Raw genomic sequence first — 26,363 nt, 5'->3', positions numbered from 1 at the left:
CCACTGAACTGAAAAAAGTTATATCTAATGTAATTGCATTTCGTAGTTTGTTAATAGGTTTGTTTTAGGTTAGCAATTTAAAGATATTTTGGGTTGCTCTTTATCTTTTATGTTCAGATCATATATTAATGGGAAGTGGAATTTGCACACTATTACAAACTTCCAAACAATATTTGTCCTCCTTTTTATAGTAATGTACATATAAACACCAGATGAGATAAACGTAGAGTTATAGATATGGTTATCAGATAGTTATAACATTATTTTGTAGGTTAGTTAACAAAATGTAATCAATGTCATCCAATATGTAATCCACATAATTATAAACAGACAGGAGATAGCATTGATTATAATCTATTACTTTCCAGTAGCATGATTAAATGGATCTATCAGAAATGTCTTCCTGGGCTAATGAAAAATGCTCTTCACTGCCATGTGGCCAACCTTAGTCTGATTGACAAGTGCTCAGTCCTGAAGCAAACAGGGGCCTACAGTGCTTCTGAAATGCAGTGTTTATTGGAGAATGAGTCTTCATATAGAACTAGCCTTCCCTGGTTGGATTATGAATTTTTACAAAGTTATAGTGATTTTGTTTCCTGTGTTGGAACAATAAGAAAGACAGAAAAATTCAAAGCCAAACAAAAGCCATAAAACACTGAGCGATGGGAGGAGGAACATGTAGAGGCTCTGCTTACTAATAAAAACATCATATTAACACACATTTTATTAAGTGTAACTAAAAAACCAAGGTGTGTTTTTTTAATGTGTTAATCTAATATATATATTTTTTATAAAACTAGAGATTATTTATGAATGTATGTGTGTGATGTTATGTGAAATTCTGATTTCATGGAAGACAATTTAAAACAAAATTTATGCAGAACCTGAAAGGCTGTGGTAATAATTATTTTTAACTTGTGATTTTCATTTTATGTTTCACCAAATAAAAATATTATTTTGACATCTTAACTATATAGTGGAGTCTAAAAACAATTTCCTATTGAGTTCTGTACTACATCATATTATTAAATATAGTAGACTGATAAAATTACTGTGCTAAACTTCATAATGAATCAAATTGATTCATTTTTGCAGAATTTTATTATAATTAGTGAATTCATAGAAATATTTATAACTTATAACCTAATTTATACTCTAAAAGGGAGAAAATAAAAGGTAATTATGATTTTTAGTGTTATATTTTAGAGTTGGCAAATGACTAGAAGAACTCTGAAATTGGTAGAGGAAAATAGGAAAATTTATGTACATAATTATCTCCATTCTTTCATATTGGATTCGGGATTTTTTTTAATGGTATATTTTATTTAGGTAGTTGGTTTGATGTTTAATCGGTTTTATTGTTTTGCTTCTCTGAGATGAGTCAGTGGATGCTGGAAGGTAGAAGGGAGTTGGATGATAAACTGCACATTAATTGAAGTGCAGAACTTTGATGAGGTCCTGCTGCTAGATTCCACCATTCCAATTCCAGTACAATGACAAACATTAGGCTCTTTCTTTATAAAGTATCAGTTTTCTTTAAACAGACTAGACAACACTGGTATTATGGTGTCACTCTTAAACAAAATTAATTATAACCAACTCAGGAAAGTAATGTAATTATAATCAGTCTCTCCAGACAAAAGACATCACGATATTGAGAACAATTTTGGATTGCAGTCCCAGCTTGGCTAGGGCCTTAGATTTTTGTAAAATGGAGAGCATTGTTTTTAGTTGCCAGGGCGATTCTAAAAATTCAGTATGCAGGAGTGGTTCATTATATGTGAAAGCAGAAATTACAAAGAACAATAATTAAAATGATTTATTTATGCTAATAAATATCAATAGTAATCCTTTTCATTTAACTCTTACTTGATTTTTATAACAAACCCTGCAAGGGCACAGGCTGACTATGATACTTCCATTTTGTAGAGGAGAAAATTGAAGTGTTTAGAAGAGTTGTGTGGATCTTTTAGGATCAACAGCAAAAATACTTCTGAATCTAAGTCTCCAGCTGACTCTCCATCTACTATTCCAAGCTACTATGGTTTTCAGATTCTTGACAGAAATATACAGAGCTTTATTCCAAAGATGCTTTCCTTTTTGGAGGGTCTTCTTTATTTTTATTTTATTTATTTTTTGCAGTAGAAAAGAAAAGTTTTATTAGAAAGGAAAGTACACTTCCAGGTGTGGAAGCAGGCCTGAGCAAGAGAAGTGTGGCCCAAAAGGCCTGGAGGCTCTTTTCTTTAGAATGAGATTTTTTAAAATCTTATAATTTGTCTTTATATACTTTTTGAAGAGCATTTAAATACATTATTTTACTTACTGTAATTCTTAAGAATATTCATGAAATTTCAGTATATGAATTCAGTTTTAGTTACAGTACATTATTAGTCATTTAGTAGAATGTAGATATCAAATAACACGCTCTTAAATTATTTACTGGCAAAATATTTTATCTTCAAGGTTTTGTGAAAACTATAGATATGAAGAACTCTAAAACCTATCTTATAAAATTTTTTTTTTCTTAACTTAATTTTACTGCCACTAGGGGGTGCCTGGTAATTGAGTCTTATTTTATATTTACAATTTCTTTCTGGAAAAAAAAAACCAACAGCAGCAAAATTATGAGTGCCTATATGATACGAGTGCATATACTTGAATTTTATTTAGAATTATTTTAAAATAAATTATGTTTTTCAGAAAACAGAATTTCAAACTTTCTGTGAATTTAAGAGCAAACTCTTAAATCATAATCTTTATAACAGTTGAAAATATTTGAAAACCTTTTCTAATTCATTAGATTTTACCAAGTAATTGAAAATTGGGGTCCTGCTGCTAGATTCCACCATTCCAATCCAGTAGAACCTATGGCACAACTTCAAATTATGCTATAAATCATAGTAAAGTTAGGGAGAAAACTGTTATACTTCTTTCATATTATAGGAAAGATTCAGTCTATCAAAGAGTTATTGATTACCTACTAGATAAAAACAAGCTCTGTCCTCAAGGAACTTGTAACCTTTTCTTTAAAGGTATTAGGATTTTTCTTAATTCTTCTCTTTGCATAAATTTTCCTTAGATGCCACTCACTCTTGAGAAGGTCCTCTTTTCTTCATCTGCTGTAAATGTTGGTGTTCTTGAAAGTTCTGTTCTTAGCAGTCACTGTTACTGTACCTTCTGACATCTACTCTCAACCTTTCAGTTTCCAAATATGTATAGATGACTCACAAATCTCATTTCATAAACCCACATGTCTTAGTTGCTAATAGAACTCATCACTGATGTGTGTCCCATGTGTAATTCTAAGTCATATGTCTAGAACTGAGACTGTCCTGAGAAATCTGTACTACTGTATAATATGTTTTTTTTCTCAGATGTACAGTGATGCAGAATACTGCTGCATATTCCAAGTAGGATGATGGTTATTTAAAATGCCATTGAGTTTGGCATATAAATAATCGATGACTTTGTTGAGATCATTTTTTGGCAGGAATATAATAAAAGCCAGATTATATAAATTTTAAGGGATAAATGAGAAATGGGGAATTGGAGTTACTTTTATTTTCAGAAAACTCGACTGTGAAGGAAAGGAGGAATAGGGTCAAATATTATTAGATGTATGAGGAGAGGGACAGCGATTAAGAAAAATTTGGAAACATGAAATCAAAAAAGGACTGGTAGCCAAAAAGGATGTGGGAGTATTTAGCACAAACTGCTACAACAGAATACCATAGACTGGTACCTTAAAAAGCACACATTTATTTCTCTTGGTTCTTGAAGCTGTAAAGTCCAAGATCAAGGTTTCAGCAAGGTTTGTTTTCTGGTGAAAGCTCCCTTCCTGGCTCAGTTTCTTGCTGTATATTCACATGACAGAGAGCAAGCTCCAATCTCTCTTCTTCTTATTATAAAGACACTAGTCCTATTGGATTAGGGTCCCACCCTTATGACTTCATTTAATTGTAATTGCCTCCTTAAAACTATCTCCAAATACAGCCATATTGGGTGTTAGAACTTCAACATAAGACTTCTAGCTGTTATGCAGTTCAGTTCATAGCAGGGAGGCAGGGTGGAGTCCAGGGGTTAAATGTTGAAATGAAGTTAGCTAGCAGATTTTGAAATAGTAGGAAAGGTAGAATAGAAGATTGGAGCAAATGGAGAATATTTCTGGGTTCTGGATTTCAGGGCTGTGCTAGTAATAGTTGACAACAAAGTGCAAATTATAGATACTGAGAAAATAGGTAATAGTTACAAGAATAATCATCTTTAGGAAGTATGAAGTTAAAAATATCTGGTAAGTGACAGTGATATAAATACCACTTATGAAGACAGGCTTTTTGCTAAGCCCTTTATATATTTTTCATGGTAAGTCATAAATAGGTATTATTACCCGTATTTTGCCAATTGGGAAACTGATTTAGGGGTAGTGGTGAGTTGAAGAGAGAAAGTGATTATTGGGAATTTGCTTAGGGACTTGTTCGAAGAAGGCTAGAGATACCGATTAACTTTAGTCTGTATAGCAGGTCCTCAAATAACATCTTTTTTGTTCAACATCATTTCATTATAAAGTTGGTAAGATGGCATAGGAACCTAACTCTTGTTTATATCAATTAGCCTGTGGTAAAATTGGTTTTGTCATACGTCATTTTGCTTAATTTCACAGAACCCATTTACAGTGTTAAGTGAGGACTTGCTGTATTACAAAATATAAACCTAGGTATAAATGTTATGCCCTATAATTACTATGGCCTATAAAGGATTCACATAATCTCCTGCCAGATTTTCTCTTATTTCATCCTTTATCACTCTCCCTCTGGCTCATAGCTTGTCAGCCACACTGGCCTCCTTGCTCTTCCACTTCAGGGCATTTGTACTTTGCTATTTCCCTGACTAGAACAGTCTTCACTAGTTATCAACTTGGCTCATTCCTTCACTTTATTCAGGCCTCTTCTCAAAGGTCACATCCTCAGAGAGGCTTTTCTTGATTCCCCTGGCTAAAGAGCCACTCTGTCATACCCTCTCACTTTATCATGCTTTATCATTGCAATGCATTATATTAGTAATATATTCATATTCATATTTGTTGTTTGTTTCCCTCATTACAGTGTAAAGCTACAAGATTTCAGGGACTTGTTTTTTGTTCACTAGTATATCCTCAGCAGCTAAAAGAGTGCCCCAAACATAATAAACTTAGAAATATTTGTGGGTGTTTGCCTCTTATAAGAGACCAAAGCTAAGGATTAAACTTCTAATGGTGGAATATCAAGCATCATGCAGAACAGAGATTAGGTATTTGGGGAAAAGAACATCTTACAAATGTCCCATAAATGTAATAATCTAGACAATCTCTACTCTCTCGCATGAATTTAGCCTTTATTTTTGGCCAATGTTCTTTATAGTTTTCCCCATCATAGTATAGAGTAATGGAAGAGACTGTGGCTTCGTAGTCACATACTGGTCAGTCCTTTATCTGACCTGCACTGGTTTTGTGATCTCAGATAATACCTTTCCTTTGAGTCTTGGTTTCCCTAGTATTATTTCAGGTATGGCTACCTTCTTTCCAATCAGATCCTGAGCTGTGAAGATAATTCTTCACAGCAAGAGAATTCTTACTGAACATCTCCTCATGAAAGAGGCCCTTAATTAACAAACAGTTGTTATAATGAATATGAAAAATTTTATGACTAATTGAGGAATGCGATTTTTGTTCCATGCATATGTAGTTTCTTCATTGGCTATTTTGCTAATTATCAAGCTAATCTTAAAGTATTCTTCAAAAAATGGAATGTACATCTATCCTGTTATGTACAATGTCAATTATTCGCTTATTTATTAGATACAGTTTGAGAACCATCTTATAATGTGTTAAGTCCTTGTTCTAGGTGCTAGGGATACAATGAGGAACAAGATGACAAGATGCCTGCTTTCATGGAGTTTACAGTGTAATATGTGTAGAAGTGGGGTAGGGTGTAGGAATAGGAAACAAACTATAAACAAGAAAAAATATCAGATAATAATAAGAGCTTTGCAGAATACTAAAAGAGAGTGACAGGATAAGTAATTGGGTAACTACTGTAGGTTGTAAGCTCTGGAAAGGCCTGTCTAAAGTTGTACCATTTAAGCTGAGACTCAAATGATTGAGGAGCCATTAAAATGAAGAGTACTCTAGGCAAGGGAAATAGCTAGTGTCAAAGCCCATCGACCACATTTAAACATATTAGTTGGAGAAGGTTTAACATTTTGGAATTTGGTATTACTAATGATCAATTTGCTAGAAAAGGACTGAGAAGATGGCTTGGTTAAAAAAAGGCAAGTCTTTTCAACTTTGGTTTGGTCACATTCAAATAAGCGATGAAAATATCCAGCCCCATTTTAATTATATATATTTTCTTAATTTTTATGGCAAGATGATAGAAAATAAGGTATGCTTTGTGTGTAGTTGTCCCTTTTGCAAGTAGTAACTGAGTTTACTGTTGAACTTTGACATTTTTATACTGGGAGGATGGTTCCAGTTAATATTTTTATGACTTCTCCGGAGGTGGTGTTGAGCTCTGGTCATACAGTCAAGCAAGTAATCCTCCTGTGTGGCCTCTGAATTGTGAAATTACTTTCCACTGTGACTTTGAATTAGTTGCTATTTGTGAAAGCAGGAGTAAATTCAGGGTGCTAACTGATACTCCTGTGATAGTTGAGTAAAACACTGGCATAAAAATATCTGGCCTTTTTTTTTTTTTTTTTTTTTGTCTTTGGAAAACCAATAGTGGGAAAGCAGGTGACAGTAGACTTAAATTAATTGAGAGTAGAGAGTAATATTTTCCAATAGGTAACTGTGGAAGTAACTGAGGAGTTGCAAGTCAAGAGTTCTAGCTCCACCTCTTCCACAGAATCACTGTATGACTTAGAGCAGGTCCCTCTTCTGCCTTGGACCTCATGTGCTACCAGAAAATAAAGAGGCTTTTGTAAGATTCTTAGGTGACCGTGATGCCACTAGGTCTTCCTTTCCTCTGGGTTTCTTAACAGTGGATTGATTTTACGCACAAAATCGTATCCAAATTGAAAAACAAAACTGCTTTAATAGCCAGAGTAGCACCTGATGGAACATGTGGCTCAGACTAGAGTCATAAGTGGGGTCTTTTACCTCTCACTCCAGATCTAAATCTTAGGACTCACATGCTCGGGTAGCATTAGAAAGAGTTATGACTGGGTCTTTAGAGCCTGATGGACTGATGCAATAGGCCTGACTCACCAGCCTAGTCACATAGGGAAGACAGCTTAGAGAGTTCATGGCAAGTTTTGTCCAGGGTAACAGAGTGTAAGAAGTAGAAGGGAATTTAATACTAGGGGATAAAAGGTCGAAGAAGAAGCTGATGGCCTCATTTGTGCCTTTAGGGAAACCTAAGCTAATGTGTGAGCTTGTGAGTAATTGTAATAGTCTCTTCTCTTCTCCTGGGAGAATCAAGTCTAGAATGGGAGAAAAAAGCTAAAAATATTTTCATTTAGACTCTTCCTTTGTGGGGAAAAGTAGCGGAAACAGTATTCTCCCGATGAGCAGAGGTAGAAGCTTGAAGAAAAGTAAAAAAGAAAAACCATTCTTCTCATGATCCCTGAGCTCCCTTCTAACTTCACTATATCCATTAAACATGGTATAATAAGGGAAAGACTGAAATATTCTTCCTCTGTCTTTGCTTGTAACCATCTAGCAACTGTGGTAGTGAGTATCTTCTTGTGCTCCTAGCTTTGGTTCTAGCTAAGAGATGCCATGGTCTGGGTGGTATGTATATTGATACTCATACAAGCAGTGTACCTTTTTTTTTCTTTTTCTCTTGCTCATCTCTCCCACCCATCACTGAGGTCATTCTAAACAGTCATCTGCCCCTATTATCCCAACTGAGATAACTGAGAAGTATCATGGAACTGTGGGATTCATTTATTAGGAGGACATTCTGAGGATGCTTTCAGATAGCTCTCATCCTACTTCTGTTACCCTAACACTTCACAGTCTCTGCACAAATGTTATTCCTTGGAATGTTTTACTCTCTTTTGTCCATATCCTGCTATTTCAGTGTTTGGTGTACTTCCTTAATGCGAGAAGAGTCACATTCACGAGAGCTCTGAGTTAGAATGAGAGGAAATTTCTAGGACGTCATCTTTGGAAGGAGTTAAAGCAGTCATCTAATCTAGTGTCATTTTGTGACCGAGGGAACTGAGGTACACATAGGGGAAGTTAAATTGTCCATTAGGCCTTAACTTCTTCACCCAGAGTAATCAGGATGATAATTTCTGCCTCTCAGAGCTTTTTGGAGAGGGCTAGTGTGATTAAATAAAATAGCACATGTGAGCATTGGACCTGGCACAATGCAAGTTCTCATTAGTTTCTCTTTCCCAGATCACAGAGCTAGTTAATCGATGAGCCAGCACTTGGCTCTCGTATGGTTCTTAACTCCAAACCACTCATCGTAGTGTCTTTGAGCATTGCCCAAATGGTCAAAGTCAATTTGGTCCTCAACATAAAGTCTCATTTCAACCTAGTTCACATGTAAACTAGGAGCAATGCCCACTAGACTATAGTAGATGCTCAATAAATCCCTTTAAATGAATGGAAGAAGTGATGTAGCTCCTTCAGGAAGATATGAACAATTTCCAATGGGGGACTTCTTTGGCTAAGTTTTTTTTATTTTTCAACTAGAAAAAAAGCAATAGGTTTTTTGAAAAGTTTTCTGCAATGTCATTTAAAATGGTTCTATGAGTATGTCTTCTTCATAGTGGCTTTTTATTGATTGATATTTGTGAGATTTTAGCAGTGTGACAGAAAAGAGGCCTTAATAAATGACAGTTTTCAGAAAGCTTTATATGAGCAAGTAAATGTTTTGAATGGATTTTTTCTTCTAAAATGCTTTACAAAACAACTTTTTTTTTGTTTTACAAAAGATATTCATCTTTGAAAATGTTACACTACAATTTTGATAACAATTTGATATACTATTTTTAAAGTAACTCAAGAATATATTTATAAATTTATATTATATTTTATTGATTTATTAAAGTTTCTCAATAATAAGTTGAAATAATCATGGTTTCAAGTGTATTATTGTATTACTGTTCAACTTTAATTCTAGTGAGTGTTATTAGATTTTATAAAAGTGAAATTTAAGAAGTGTTGGATTGGTAAATGTTTCAGTAAATGGCTACTGAAAAGTGGCTCATTTTAAGAAGAGGACATTTTCCTAAAGTTATGCATTCTGGATGAAAGAAACTTGTCCCCATTTAAAGCATTGATGGAGATCACAGCACATCTAATTGGATTGATGTACTAACCCATCTATATAGTTTACTGCCTATTGATAGGTCAGTGACTACTGAGATTAGCTTGTTAACATCACACTTTCAAAAAGAACTGCAGGTATTCTCTATGGTTGATTTAACTTGGTCTGCAATTCAATAAACAAAAATGAATGTATCTGTAAATGTAATTTTGAGGGGGCTTTCTTCATATTTTGTCTAGATGGATAGAATTATATTTTGACAGTTTTGCTATGAGCTACTTGATAAATCACAATATATCACTATCACCACTAATTACCACATTTTGATTAATCTTATATACTTTGGTTAATACTGAATCCAATGTATCACTATATTGATACACTAATTATAGACATAAGGACACTTGAACTTTGAAATCATCTGAAAAATGTTATTCAGAATTATGTGAAACCAAATGTTTGTTTATATAGACATTTAATTGCCAGCAAAAGAAGCAATTAAAAGTCACTGCAGAGTAAGAGGCCAACCTTTGATAAACGTGGTTTTAAGATTGTTACAGAACTTGTGGTGATGATAACATGGTGTCTTGGAGGATGTTAACAACTGTAGCAGAGTGTTAATTAAGAATGATGAAATCTGCAGCTCAGAATTATTAGTATCTTATGTTAGCTTAGCTGGACAGGAGCAAAACCTAGTTTCAGTTATGATGAGGGCTCAAGTTGTATTTATAGTGGAAAGATTAACATTTTCTTTTTACGCTGTTCCTGAGACAATTTAAAAATTCTGAATGAAATACAGTCAAATGTAAACATCGAGTCCCTAGCTCATTTACATATGTGCCAGATTTTCAAACTGATTGCTATTTGAACCTAATCTGTCATTGCTGGCTGCATTAGCTACAACAAACATTACATTTACATATTGATTTCTTATTTTGTTTTAGTGTAAATAATCCATAATTATAGTAAATTTGGTCTTCTGTTGACAAGAGCTCATATGACTATAAGTTTAGAATGGAAATTTAAATTGCCATGTGTCATGCTTTTTAATTTAAAATCTCGATGTATCTAAAAGGATAAAAAGATCATTGTAGATCATAAAATATTCCCAAAGAGACAAAAGAGAGAACATTTGTAAGGCCTTTTGGAATGAGATGTTGTAAAATATTAGTGAAAAATTCAACAACACATTCCAAGTTTATTATTTACATCTTTATAATAAAAAGTTACAGTAATTTGAAAGAAATTGCTGTTTTTGCTTCAATATCAAGTCGTATTTAAAAAATAAAACCTATTAGAAATGAACTTTCTAAGCCTATTATTTTATAATTATATTTTTGTTTAAAATATCCGGCGCAAGAAAAGGAATAACATCCACACAGCAGGAATGAAACAGATTTGATCCCTATGTTGGTGTTAATATTTTACTCATCATAACTACATAAATCACATTGATTTAAGAAGTATAATTTTACCACCAACAACCCCTATTGGATCAGCGGATATATAGACTTATTAAGTAGCACTGGGAACAAATTCATGGTTTTAATTTACATTAATTAAAAATGTGTTGTATTTTTGAAGTTAAAATTTGGGACCAATACAATTTTTTGTGGAGATAAAATTTACATACAATAAATGTACAATTCTTAAGCATCCCCTAGTTCTATGTCTTAACAAAAGCATATTGTTTTCTACCGTGGACTTTAATAAGTGGGATTTTCATTTGGATGTGTGTGTACAGGTGTTTACAGACAGACAGACATTTCTAAGCCTTTGTTGAACTGATGACAGCTGTTTACTTGAGTGCTGTGAATATAGAAGTCCTGAAAGTCCTTATATTAGTCAACTCAGGATGCTATAACAAAATACCATGGACTGGGTGGCTTAAACAACAGACATTTATTTCTTATAATTCTGAAGGCTGGGAGGTATAAGATAAAGGTGCTGGAAGATTTGGTTCCTAGTGAGAGCCCTCTGCCTGACTTGCAGATGGATGCCTTCACTGTGTTCTCACTTCAGAAGAGAGGAAAAAACTCTCAGTCTCTTTTCCTCTTCTTATGAAGACACTAATCCTATTATGGGGGCCCCACCCTCACTACTTCATCTAAACTTAATCACCTTCCAAGGCCCTAACCTCTAAATACCACCACACTGGAGATTAGGCTTTTAATATGTGAATTTGAGGGAGAACACAAATATTTAGTCCATAACAGCCTTGAAGCCCTAGTCTGAATTTGTTGTTGTTGTTTTTTTAAGTCTAGTTGTTTAATCTTGATAGATTTATACTTTAGAACACTGAGTGCGTCATCTAGAACTGTTCCTGTTTTAACAGGAGGGGTGTGGTTTAGCCTGGTCAAATCTGCCTGCTGAAGACTTTGAGAAGATTCTTGATTCAAGGAATTGCTGGAGAGGAAATCCTTAAATTACTGTTATTATTCTTGATGCTCTCTCAATGAGAAATATACTCAGTCAAGACAGTAAAGACCGTTATATTTATTTTCTTAACATTGCTTTTATCAATAATTGACATACAGAGGCTAATAATTTATGGCTTTTATGTTCATATGTATAAAAATGTAGCTTTATTTATTGTGGTCTTTGTGTTAAAATTTGCTATACATTATTTTCCCCCTTATAAATAAAAAAAAACCTGGAAGGGGTTATAAAATATATTAAACTAAGCCAATGAATTAAAATGAATTTGGAACTCATTGGAAGGAAAATATTTTACAGATGATTTCTCTGTTCCTGATAAATGTTCACAGCTCAATTGGAATGGGATCTCTTCTGGCACAGGTGGACATTCTGCTAATGAAAGAGCACTGGAAGCTCAAGACTTGTGGACAAAAAAGAAGGCAGAGAAGGGCTGTTGTACTGAAACTATTTCTAGAGTTGTATTGGTGGCTTAGATATCAATGCTTAGTTATAATACTGAAAATTTTAAGGGAGTGGATATCTATCTATCTATCTATCTATCTATCTATCTATCTATCTATCTATCTATCATCTATCTATCTAAACTTTTTATTGTTCTCTCTCTTATATTCTACCTATTTCCTGCAACCCCAGTTTTAAAATTAAGAACCTATCTGGGAGAATTATGAGATGTTATATGTGAAAATGTGTAGCACTCCTAATTACTTTAAAATGTTCACATTTATTGTATCATATGGCTTTTTGTTTTGTTTTGCTTTTGTTTTTTTGTTGTTGTTTTGTTTTTTATTTTTTGTTTTTTTTTTTTTTTTGCAATAGCCACTAGTTCAAAGCTTGGGGACAATGTATATGGCTCTCATTACATTTTAAATATTAATTTCAGTCTGTATCTGAGGGTAGGGCAATGGGAAGTTTTAATATCATTTCTCACCTGCTTTGGTTGGCAATCATCCTCAGAGCTACTTTAAAGGTCAAAAGTTGAAGGAGGATGAATGACTTTGTGTTTTGAAGGTAAAAGAGGATGCTTGAAGGTGGATTAACCATGGCTAACTATCCTAATCAACCATTTAGAAGACATTGTTAGGGGGGAAAAATGCTCTTAGATTAACCCACTAAGACTCAATTTATTCTGCTAAGCAGCAGCTAGAATCAGTTTGCCTAGATAATATTTTAGCAATAAAGTCTTTGCAAATTATGGAAATCACCATGGTAAATTCCTTATACTCTTTCCTCTTCCCTTTCCACATCCCCTTTCCCCCAGAGAAAAAACTTCACGAAACAAGGAAACAAAACTTAGTTCACATGCCAGATTCTGTGGAAAGCCTTCTTGGTCTAATATTAAGTATTCTTCTTCTATTTCCATCATACCTTAGGAAAAATGGTATTAGAGTTCTTAGCAAACAGTAGCATTTGTGAATTATAAGTTTGACTACCCATCCCTCAGTAAACTCAGTGAAGGCAGAAATATGATCTTACTGGCTTCCCTTCCCTGGTACCAGAGGACAAAATCATGAGTTAGACCTGGACCACTGCTACTTATTTTGTGTGTGTGGCACTAAGCAAGTAACTTAACATCAGTTTCCTCGTCTGTAAAATGTAAATGATAATAATAACTTTGTAAAGTTGACATGAGACTCTTATTGCCTGATACATAGTAGAACTCATTATAGGCTAGCCATTAATATTAATGGCTAAGTGAATGAATCAGTCTGAAGTCTAATGTCACAGATACTCCTTCAAACCATCCTCACAAGGAACATGAATATGATATGTGAACCCCAAATAAGACTTGTATCAAAAAGGACAATGAGAGTCTGGATAACATTAGACATAATATACAATATGTTCAATATACAATATGTTCAATGCATCAAAATAGCTTTTATCTTCTATGAAATCCTGTAGAGGAAAGGAACTAAAACATGAAAAATAACTGCCATAAAGCACCATAGATTCTTTTGTTAATGTTTCACTGTCATTAAAAGATTTTAAAGTATGGATATCTCTCAAAAGTGTTCTATTCTCAATAAGTTATAACAGGTCACCTTAAAAATATGTACAGTAAAAATTCCCACTTGGCTTTCTAAAATTTAATATTCATAGTTCAATGAAGTGAGTATTATTATCTTTTTCTTAAAGGAGAAACTGAGAATATACAGAGTAATTAAGCACCTAAAATAAGGCCTTGAATGTGGTAAATAATAAGTACTATTGAAAGAATGTGTGACTGACATTTCAGGTCATACAGCTAGCAAGTAGTGGAGCAGTGATTCAAATCTTATGACTCCAGAGCAGTTTGAGGCCATAAATATTTTTTCTTGCCAACTTACCCTCCCCCCGGGCTATTGAGGAATTGTAGAAATAGACTAAATCGGTGTTCTTCTAGAGTAGTTTAGCAGTCAGTGCTGGTCTTGGCAAACCTTTCTGAAGTTATTGCACAAATTTACCAGTAAATATCAAGAGACATATCTAAGGAATTGCATAAAGGCAAGCACTAAATGTATGAAACATATGCATAGATTCATATGTGAAGATATAGAAGGATCTGTATAATAATCAACACTTCTGGAATTCTGAGCTCTTGAGCCTGCCTTTTGAAGCCCCCATAATGTAGGCTCTTAATGTTTTTCAAGTTTTCTCTTTTACAAATCTTTCTTCACATCCCCTTATACTTCTTCCTTGTTGCTTTCTACACCCTTCTCTATATTCTTCATCTCCATCTCTGTTCAACCTAGTTTATTTCTAAAATTCATCCTCCATATCTACTTTTAAAATTACCATCTAGTCTTCATAGTACTTAAAAGGACTTTATACAATTTTCTGTTTTAACCTCTCTGAATAGTCTGTCTTGAGGTCAGTGATTATGTCTTTATTCCTGTATTATTACAAATAATAGGAATCAAATAATTCAAGAAAGAAGGAATGAATTGCAAGCTTTCAGCAGACAGGAGTTGTATTCATCTTTTTATCCCCAAAGCAGCCTAGCCATTTGGAAGATAGGATGCTGTCATGTAAACATAGAAAGACTGAGTTCTGTCTTTCTACTGCTGCATAACCTTGGGCAATTACTTAACCTTTGTGAACCCTTATTTTGTGCATAAAATGGCACTTCACAGGTAGACTCAAATAACAAGAATTAGTAATTCTTTGTATCTAGTTCAGAATATACAGAGCTATTCCTTAAATGTTTATGGGTTTGAATTGAATCACCTTTTAGTATGACATGCTATAATTACATATTAAATAAAGTATATGATATAGGAATTCAGAGAAGTGGAGGTCTATAATAAATACAGATGGTAGGTCATGAGGTGGTCTACAAGCTCTGCAGTATTTTGCATGGGAAGAAGGATAAGAACAATATGAACATAGATTGAAGTGAGTATAGTGTGATGTTTTGACATGAGGGCAAGTTAGCCAAGCTCTACAGCAGAAGCCAAAATTTGGAGAATATCTGTGAAATAGATATACCTATAAAAGGCCTTGAAACTTCAAGTAGGCTTTCCATTACTTACCACTTCCCACCCCAAATTCATTTAACATGTACATATTGAACATTGACCCAGCCAGCTGTTTTAGCCTCGCTAGACTACTCTTACACATCCTTCATGTGGTCGCACTATTTTCAGTTTCCTGAACATGGTCATTTTTCTGCACTTAATATTTCAGCATCATTTGGCATAATTGTTTATGCCCTCCTAATTGAAACAGTTACTTTCGGTTCCCTAATACTAGACTTTCTTGGTTTTTCTCTTATCTCATTGACTATTTATTTACATTGACTCCTCTCCCTCTTCTTGATTTCAAATTATTGGAATGCTCCATGGCTATATCTTCCCCTCTCTTTTTCTCTAACTAATCTATATTCTTAAGTGATTTCTTTTGACCACAAAATCTAAATACTATCTATACTCTGTCAACTCTTCTACTCTGAGGTCTCTTACCTTCAGCTCCAATATATAACTGTACATGATACTTCTTTTTGGATATCTAATAGATTATATCCAAAACTTTTCACTCTCAATTTCTCTACCCAGCCTGTTTTTACCCCAGTTTTCTTTGTTAAGTACAGTTCCATTCTACTTGCTCAGGCCAGAAACTTTGGGTTTTTTGTTTTTTTTTTTTCTCTCACAGTCCTTCAGTAAGTTGTCTGGCTTCTACCTTCAAAATACTTCTGAACAGGACAACTCTTCACCATCTCTGCCTCTACCACCCCCATCCAATCCACTATCACTTCTTGCCAAGACTAGCCTCCTATCTGCTCATCTTGCCTTCATTCTTTTCTTACCATAACCAGAGCAGCTGGAATAATATTGTATAAATGTAAGTCAGATCTTGACCATTTACTTGTGTAAACCCTCCAATGGCTTTCCTTTGTAATTACAATAAATACCAAATTCTTTTCTATGGTCTACAAGGACATACATGATCAGACTTCTAGCTCTTTCTTATCATACCAGCCTCAATTTAAATGTCACTTCCTCAGAGATGATTTCCCCAACTATTCTGTTGAAGCACTTAGCATTCTTAAAATTACTTATCCATTTACTTTATTATTTATGTCCTTTACTAGAATGTAAGTTTCATGAAAGCAGGGACAATGTATTTCTTGTTTACCACTGTATCTTTAGCAACTAGAATAGTGTCATAAACATTTGGTAGGTATTCAGTAAATATATGTTAACAGAATGAATGGATGCTTTGTTCTTCTACATATTATTTCTTTGTCTAAAAAGTGCTACCCATCTCTTTTCCCCAAACAAAACAAAAATATCATCCCTTACAGGTGATAACTCTCTAAGGTTCTACTTACTGTTCATATTTTAACTTACATATTTTTTCTCCTCTGAAGCTTTTCCCTAACCTCTTTCCCCTCTCATGGGACAGAGGTAGACACTTCCTTCTCAGTTTTCATTGTACTTTTTTTCAATTTCTTAATTGTACCTCTTACATCATACTATGGCTGTTTATGTATCTGTGTCTACCTTTATTAGATTGTGAAGCTTCTCATGGATAGAAACTATGTATTATTTTGGTTATTTATTTATTTATTTTTTAATACTTGGAATAATGTGAAGGCATTGATTCAATGTTGATAAATAAATGAATCAAAATCAAAAACTTAAATCATATGGTAGTTTTCCAGAAGGCAACATTGCTGTATGTGATACAAAAATAAATAAGACTCTTACCTTCTAGAAATTCACAATTTATTCATTATTTAATCAATATTTATCTGCATTGTCCCAGACTTTACGCTTAAGTGCTAAGGAGACAATGACAAAGGAACTATTTTGTGGGGTATCATTTCCTTTGATTTTGATCAATAGTATTTCATACTGTATATTGGTGTTCGCCAGGTAATTTTAGTCTGTAATTAACCTGTGAACTCTATAGGAGACAATAGAGAAAACAGATTAACTATACAATTCTAATCTTATGTTTCATGTATGTTTATCACATAGTTACAGATTGACAAATGAGGCCAGAAGCATATAACATACCCAGAATATTTTCCTGATTCCATAGCATGGCATAATTACACTCAAGGCTGGCAGTACACAGATTATTCATAAATAATGGTGATAGATTTTTATTTTCAGTGCTGATAGTGCTTCTTAGTATTATCATAAACAAATAGAACCATGACTTATGCTTCTTCATACATGTGGCTAATTTTGTTTACTCTTCATGGTTTTGACACATTTCTCATATTTTGGAATTTTGGCATAGAGTTAAATGTTACTCTGAATTCTCCAGTTTCTGAATTCTATATATTTCTTAGTCCTAACTGAAAGCACAGTTATTTTGAAGGAATTTTGATATAGCAAGTAAAGTTCCATAGATTGCAGTATTTTTCTGAATTTTGACTTATACAACATTCATGAGTAATAAACAATAGTTTCATATTTTCTTCTTCCAGAACAGCTATTTTACTTAGAATTGAATAAGAGCCTTTGAACGTACATTTTTGTAACATACCTGGAATTTGATATAATTGACAAATTTGGTTCTCTTGGAAGAAATACATACACAGACAATAGCATATGACTTGCAGAAAATTCTTATGTATGCAAGTATTTAGAATTGAAGTTTAAAAACACCTTGGTAGAGAAGGAGTTAACAGGTTAGCTCCCCTTGGTTGTTCTCAGCATGCTCTTTTGCCTTTAGGAGCTGAAAAGATGATAACATTGGGCCCGGACATGCCTGTGTGGAGGTTATGGTACTCCTGGGGTTTTTGCAGCTAGCTGTAAAGCAAGCTAGAACTTGTTCATCTCAGAGTTTCTTGTTTTTCTTTCAACCCTTTCAGTGCCCTGCAGGAGTCATTAAATCAAAACTTCATGCTGATCATCACCCACCGAGAAGTCCAGCGGGAGTACAACCTGAACTTCTCAGGAAGCAGTACCATTCAAGAGGTGAGTTATGTCTCGCAGCTAAGGAATAAAGGTAGCTCATTATAGCTAATGTTGACCCTGTTAAAGAGGGCTTATCTGTTCTGGTTGGAAACTCTCTTTATGTTTCATTATTGAGTTCTTAATTTTAATTAACTGGAGCATCATGATTACTGTAGATATATTAAATGACTTGACCTAGAAAGACAGATGTTGTAAATGGGAGCTCTTGATATTTCTTAAAATAGTCACTTTAAAACCCTGCTTCGAAATACTCTTTATTATGTATTATATTTCATGGTTTTATAGTAATTATTCAAAATATTAATTCAGAAACTGTTGACAGTATGCATTTTCGAACCTGCTTATATTTTATTTGAAAGGTTGCTCTCAAATATATTATTTATAATGTGTACCCTGCCTGTTTCCAAAAGGAATTTGAGGAGGCTTTTCTTAAGCAGCACAATTCCAGTCTTGGGCAGTATTTGTTAGATGCTCTTGGAACCCGTCAGTCATTTAGCTCAGAATATCTGAAAAGAGTCTATTTATAGGGTCAATATTTTTTCTTCAACATGACCAACCAGGGCCACTGTTTCAAAAAAGAACCTCCCCCAAGAGAGAAGAGGTACCTTCTTACCTGTGGCCCCACCTACCTAAAAGCCAGTAATTTATCTACATGGGGGGAAATGTGTATATGACAGGACCTGTGTTTAGAAACACTGAAATGATGATTTTGTGACACTATTCCTTGTACGTTGTGAAGACAACAATCATTTGTTTTAATGTTTTTATAAAGAGAATTAATCATATTTAATCTTGGATTATTTCATAAATTTTCTTCTTGAACTACATTGCTTAAAGTGATTACTCATGTCATATTGAAAGAACAAATTGTTTTCCCCCTAATAATTTTGCAGAAGTGTATGAATTGTTTCAGTAATGGCTAGACTATTAATTTTCTTTTGTCATGTTTTATCAATGAATTTCAGCATCTGAATTTGGGATAAATAACTCATTGCTTGAAGTTTATTTTCTCTCTTTATCACTAGAATAGTTTGTTGACTAGTAACTAAAATTAAAAAAAATTTTCTCAGTCCCCAATTTATATCATAGGTTTGAGTTATTTGATTTTTCTTCATGGTTTAAAGTGTATTAACTGCCATTTCATTTTTAACCTCTATAATGGGTATTCTAGTCTCTGTGTTTAGATTTTTAATTACTTGAAAAACCATTGTTGTTTTTACCCAGAGTTATTCTGAGAACTTCAAGATAGTAAAATTTAAATTATATATTGAATATAATTAAGGAAATTTAGTTTCAGAATAACTCCAGTTTAATCAAGAAAAGCACAGATGAGAGGTAAATAGAGATTGCTTTATTTTTCTTTCTGATTGGAATTTTTTTTGCTAAAATTTTACTTTTTTAAAAAAAATATTTCCAGTTTCTGTAGTTTGAGTGTTTCTACTTTCTCCCACAAGAGGGCAGAAAGGACTATTAAACCGATAGTCCTTTCAGTGTTTTCAAATTAGCTTCTCTTATATTAACAAAAAGGAGCATAATGGCCAAGTTATTGTTTGATTTACAGATAATTGGCATATTGCAGGGAGGAGACTTAATTTCATCCTTTTAAATTAAACAGGGAGATTTAAAAAGACATAAAATATTCATTAATGTTCGGTGATTATAAAGTAGTGGCATATATTTATTTTGCCTTTATTACTGTTTCGATGGGAAAATACTGCAAATATTTCCGAAATCGAGTTGGCCATACTGACAAGTTGAAATGTTTAAGCAGCGTTAATGCAATCTGCTCACACCTGATATCCTATGCAGAATGATTCAAAATGACTACATCAATTATTAAAAGAAATATTTAAAATTCTGTAAATGTGCCATTGTGCGCCACAGTTGGCTGAAACTGTTCTCCATGGCCTGCTATTTAGATTATCAAATATATTTTAAGCTTCAAGGACTGGAAAACAGTAAATCTTTTTCATACCATTTTCTAAATGAAAAATGTCCCAGAAATATTTTTCAAAGACAGATTCTCTTATGTATTTCTTGGCAAGAGTTTGGTTTCTTATCCTGTTTCATTTTTTCTTTTTTCCTTTTCTAAGTTGATTTAAAATAATATTTTGAAATGCTATTTTCCATGAAAAAACAAATGCAGTTGTTTCTAATATCAGTTGCTTTTCTGTGAGTAGACAGGTAAAACACATAGGCTTTTCTATTCTGTACAAATTAGGAAAGGGACTTGGATTATACTCTCAAGGCCTAGGATTATACTCTGTAGACCTAGTCTTAAAACTTTCTTCTTCAACTGTGGAATACCTGAGAGGTGAGGGGTGCGGGTTTCAGGAACACAAGATGCCGTTATGTTACAGCCATGCAACAGCCCACAGTGACACTTAAGTACCTGCATTTTTTGTTGAAAGTCAGTTTGCAACACAATAAAAATATAATCTTGAAATGGTTCTACACTGTTTTATAAATTCTAGAATTTTTGCTATAATACATAAGTTTAATGATGCCATATATCCTAAATTGTAAATTAATTTCTATCACCAGTTTCAGAAATCTCTTTTCAGTGTTGTTTAAGAGATTCAAGAACCAATACATGAAGGAAAGTAAGAAATTTAAAAAAAAACTGTTTTTTTTTTTTTTGTCTTCAATGTAGTAGTATATTTGTTGTAGGTGAAAAAATATATAAACTATTTTTGGTAATTTTAATTTTTGAAAGCTGTATAGTTTTAAAAGAAAGCTTTTATAATATTTTTCCCCAAAGGGAAATTTCTATTAAATGCAATAGAGTTGAAAAAGGCACTATGATTTCAACTTTTAATTAAACAAAATACATTTTAAAATCTTGAATTAGAAAATAAGACTTAGATGCAGTTAGAATTTCAAATAAACTCTTCAGTGACCATATGTTCATGCAAGTTAGTTGTGATAAACCGATAGTTGTACAAGTGTTTATTCATTCTGGTCTGTGGTCTCTTGCTTCACAATACATGACTTATGTCTTTTGGATGCTCTAGATTTTAATTTAAGCTAGTTAGATATTGAGGTTTTGTTTTGTTTTTTTAAAGCTCTTTACAAATCCTTCCACTTACATTATCCTCCTACTTGAGGAAAAGACAGTGATAGTATAAAAAAGTCAGAATGGAGAGTTGCAAGTAGTCATAAGAATAAATATCCTTTCTCTTTTTCCATTATGTTAAATAGTTTGTATAATATATCAAATAATATAACAATAACTTTGTGACACTTGTTCTGTCCTTTTGGGTCCTAAATTTGTTACTTATCACATTTGAAAGTAGTGAATTTCCTTGAAAATTTAAACAAGCTTACCTTATTTTAATGAATTTTCCACACTGAGAATTCAGATTTTTTGAACAGTTAATTGCGCAGATTCTAGTGATTCTAAGACTATTAAAGATACATGGTTACAAATGCACTTGGGATTGGTTAAATTAAGGGGAAAAAATTGATTTGCCTACTGTAAATCCTAAACCCAGGTGTGGAAAAGGGTATAAAGTCCCTGAAATCAAGCCAACTTTTCTTGGAAACAAATTCTTTGTTGTCCATCTTACTATGGCAAAGCTTCTATTGGGCAAAATATCCACTTTTCTCTGTAGCTGTCATACCAATTTAAGGATGTCATACATACATGACTTAAAATAACAATGATAAGAAACATAAGTATTTTTGGTGTGGAATCTTCTATTATAACAAGAAACACAATGAATAGCTGTTAGAATTATTTAAATCCTCTTCCAAGTTTCACTTTACCTTAGAATTCTCACTGTTTTATTAATGTTGGTTTAGGTCTTAATGGGAATAAAGGAAAAATCGACAACCTATAAAGATATGTCTTTCATGGAATAGTAAAACATTTCATTACTAATACTAGTTATTGTCAAGTGGGAAGCCAACAGTTTGAATTAGCAATAAGAAGAGAACTAAATATACAAATCATATCAGTCTTTAAAAATAATCTTGGCCAAATAATTATGAAATCATGAGGCTATTCTGATTCTGCAAATTTGGAGCTATTGTTGGGTTTTGTGTCTTTCTACTTGCACTCTCTCAACTTGCTTTACTAAAGTATATTTCAAACTATTCTTTAGTGTTGGAGGTCATTAACAGTAATTAAATATGTAGTCTTTTACAGATTGTACTAATGGGCAATTTTCTGGTAGTGAGTTGACTCTAACTTTTTAACTAACATGCCCTTTCTGTAAATGTGTTAAGTACAGTGGTTTTTTTGTTTGTTTGTTTTTTGGTTTGTTTGTTTTCCAGTGTGGATAGGGTGGGGGTGGGTGGGTGCTGGCATAGAACTGAAGAGCAGGTTAACTGAGAATATGCATATGCAAGAGGGTAAATTAAATTGTGTGCTTATTTAATTAAAAGTTTAAGTAGTTTTTTTCCCTGCAAGATAAATGGCATATATAAGCTCAATTAGAATGAACCCATTTTAATTAGCATATATCATAGTGCGATTTTTTAAAATTTGAAATCACAAAACGACATTTTAGCAAAAATTAAAGATATATATCTTAAGCAACCGGGCAATGAATTCAAGCCTTTATTTAGCTTTCAGAAAGGGGATTATGAGTTTCTTTCAAAAATGCATGTATATTATTAGTTTCAAGTTGCATTTTATAACCTAGATCTGTTGAGGTCATGTCATTTCAAATGGACAAATCAGTAATGATCATTTTATGAATATCGATGTTTTTCTGTGATTCTTAATAAATAATCCCCTTAGGAAATAAGTTTAAGTAATATTTACAATGCAGCCATTTAGAACTGACAAGTCTTTTTCTCCCTCTGAACGTATTTTAGAATAACCTCTACTGGAGATTATTTTTAACCCATGTAAGTATTCTTACCTACAGTTCAAGAAGATAGAAGCAATGAAATTTTGTTAAGAGTTAGGACAATGCTTTAGTCCTTTGTTACTTAAGACATGTGTATTCTAACATCTACTTGGCCGACCATGTTTCATAATATGTGATTTGTGGCTTGGTAGTTTTGTAATGCCTGAGTTAAGAGAAATTATGTTCAGTTATCAGAAACTAATAAACATAAGACATTTTTATATGCAAGAAAAGGCAGAGAGTAAATAATTGCACTGGTGACCAATACTGTAATAATCCTGTTTTACAATATGCACTTGACAGGTTGTAATAGTGCTAATTGAAGAGACTAATTCACACTTGCTTCATTCTATTCAAAGGCAAAATCAGCAGCTTGTTTTGCTTTTGACCAGATGGTCCTCATGAACACCTACTGTGCACTTTAAGTGCTTTACTAGAATTACAAAGGCTGGGGGCTGCGTTCGACTCCAAATGATTTGAGAAGAGAGAGAGAGGGAGAGAGAGAGGGGGGAAAAAAAAAACCTCTGTGCTCAATGGATTTGGTGCAAGTAAATTAATTCTAGTGGACCCATTACACACTGAGCCCCCTTTTCAAAGCTCTGAGCCTCCTCGCTTGCTCTGTAGCAATGAGAAAGAGAAAGAGAAAGGCAGATTACTGCAAACAGAAATAAAAAAAAGGGGTATGAAAGGGAGAAAAGAGGCCTTGAAGCCTTTCATATCATTTGAGTTTTTCAAGTGCGTTATTTTTGGGGAGGGTGGATATATGAAAAGCCAATTGGAGTTTTTTTTGTTTTAAAGTGCGCTATTTAAGCACCATGAATATAGGCTCAAGAGCAACAGTTGACTGAGTTTACTGTGGTGAAGCTTTGTGTCCGAGGATGAATCAAATTCATTATATTCAACTCTTTGTGTTTTAACATGAATGTAGGGTTAGTTTCACAAGACTGTGTCTGTTTAGGATAATTATAATTTAATATTTTCCTTTCATAAAGTTATCACTGTAGATGTCTAAAATTTTAATCAAAGCAGATTTTGTACATTGACTTTGAAGCACCCTGACAGTTTAAAATTCAAAGGAAAGCTTTTTTAGTTTTCAAAGGAAAAGAAAGGCTCATTCTAATGGCATTGAAGCAGAGATTATTATAACTAATTAGAAGTCACACATCTGTTAGCTTTTGGTTTGTGACTTACTTATGTATTTTTTGAGTAAAATACATACTTTAAAAATATATTGATGTTATTGAGTGAACCCAAAGGGATAAAATGAACTTAAAATTGAACCATTTGTTTGAACCAATCATGTTTGCAAATCTCTACATAGTCCCATAAAAATATGTAATGTATTAAAAATCCATTAAATGTAAATTAGAATTGTGTAAATAATAATAACCTTAAGTTGGAATACACAGCTAAACAAAATATTTTCATGTTTCTTGTTAGCATAATTCTGGTTATTAACCAAAGTTACTATGAAATAACAGGAAAATGTTAGCAGACTTGTTCAAATTTATAGTTATTCCTCATCCTTAAAACTGTTCCTGTACAAAAATGTAATTTGGAATACTGACACTGTAAAATAATTAATTCTTATTGTAATCTATGTGGGTTATCATATAAGGGATCACATTTAGAAATACATGTCAGCTATTTTGTATGTTTTTATATTTTAATTATCTTGGGATATGTATTTGTTGCATGGATTACTTTTGTTTGATGGCATATATGACTGATACTGTAATTCAGGCTCATTTTAATTATAGCTATTAACAAAGAATACAACAAAATCATATCAATGCTATGTAACTTAATGATAATTGTAAATATTTCATGGAAAAGAATGTTTCTAAGTTCGACCACTCTCTTTAAATGAATGCCTAGAATTTCATTTAAAAAGACATAATGCAATGTGTCTTATATGTCAATGTGTCTTAATTACATTTTTAGAAAGTAAAATATTGAAATGTAATAACAGCCACAAAAATATTGTAGATTTTATTTCTCAAAGGCTTTTAATGAAGAGGGTGGTAGTATGCCTTTTTTGATATTTCAAATAAAATTTTATTTTCTATTAGTTTGGTCATTACTTTGGGCCTTGTTTACTGAAATATAAATTTAGGGTAGGGAAGAATATAAGGGGATCCTCAAACCTTCAACCAACGAAATATCTAATGAAGTTTATAAGCAATGAGGTGTTAATGAATTGATATCCTTGGGGAGAAAAGAATTTCAAGAAAAAATTGAATCATTAGGAAAAACTTCCTGAAAAAATTTTTTTTGCAGTAGACTATTTAAAATAAAGGTGAGACCACTAGGTTCTCTTTCTTGTAGGTACTGTAAAAAGCTATCTTTAAAGCCAGAACCTCAATTAGCAGAAGTTGATTGATCATGACCATGCAGTCACTTATTTAGGTGGGGCTGCTTCTTTGGTTTCAGTAGTTGGGCCTTTCTCCTCCTGAAGAAGAGTTTATTTCAGTATTATGATATTAACCCCTAGATTCCTGAATGTTAGAGATAAGGTTCTCTCCTGTAGGGTAAAGGTTGGAAAAGGCTGCAATTTCTTTATAGACCATGTTACTTAAGCTGAAATACCATGTTACCTAAGCTGGGAAATATTTTAACATTTAAGTATCCTCTAGCCATAAAGGAAAAATAGTAACCTCCATAATCTTCTTCCCAACCCATCCCAGCAAATGAGGAAGAAAAAAAAAATGGAACAAGTAAATTAAAGGATGCATAGTGAATATAAAGTGCTGACAACATAAGCTAGAGCAAGACTGTATATGTTAAAATAAGGCCTGCATGTAGAAAATTATTTACATGTTTATGCTTATATACTAAAGATTTTATGGCCATAACCTTTTAGAACATTTGTTTATGGTAATTTTCCTTTTGTTTAATGTGACTTGTATATGACTTAATATTATCTTGTAAAGGAGTTATTTTTTTTTCATATAAACTTAGCATGGCAAATATACTTTAAAAAATCCTATTGCTCAGCTTAGGGTTATATTACCTTATTAGCCTCAGTATATTCCTATTATTTTTTAAACTTTTTTTTTTTTTAAGGAAAAAAAGACTTGAAAAGCCTATAGCAAACATTTTCTATAAATGACAAAATGTATTCCTTGCTTTGTGGTCATTGCGTGACCAGACAGTAGAGTACTGGATTGTTTTAAGGTTTTTACAGCTGCAAGGCAAAAGCATCTGCTCATTGCAAAGCCGGCATTGTTTAATTTTGACACTGACTTTTCCATGCGTCTTGTACCAAGCACTGGATTAGGTGCCCCTAAGATGAAATTTGTTTTAAGTTGTTCCCAAAGTGCAGCTGTCCCCATATACAGCCTTGTATACACCCTTGTAGTTTAACCAAAACAGACAGACACAGGATCAAT

General features: G+C 33.0%; 1 protein-coding gene across 2 annotated transcripts in view; it reads left to right on the top strand.

The window, feature by feature from the left end:
• Window positions 1–26,363, top strand: part of FAF1 (Fas associated factor 1) — a 341,571-nt gene that overhangs the window by 124,592 nt on the left and 190,616 nt on the right. For both annotated transcript variants that reach the window (XM_016120258.2, XM_016120257.2), the window contains exon 7: window positions 18,007–18,112. In XM_016120258.2, coding sequence (XP_015975744.1) covers window positions 18,007–18,112 — 106 coding nt within the window. The remainder of the gene's footprint in view (window positions 1–18,006; window positions 18,113–26,363) is intronic.

This window comes from Rousettus aegyptiacus, unplaced genomic scaffold (genome assembly GCF_014176215.1).
Source record: "Rousettus aegyptiacus isolate mRouAeg1 unplaced genomic scaffold, mRouAeg1.p scaffold_m13_p_1, whole genome shotgun sequence".
Lineage (NCBI taxonomy): Eukaryota > Metazoa > Chordata > Mammalia > Chiroptera > Pteropodidae > Rousettus > Rousettus aegyptiacus.
The sequence above is the reverse complement of the archived record's forward strand: the minus strand, read 5'-3'. Positions and strand labels throughout refer to the sequence as shown.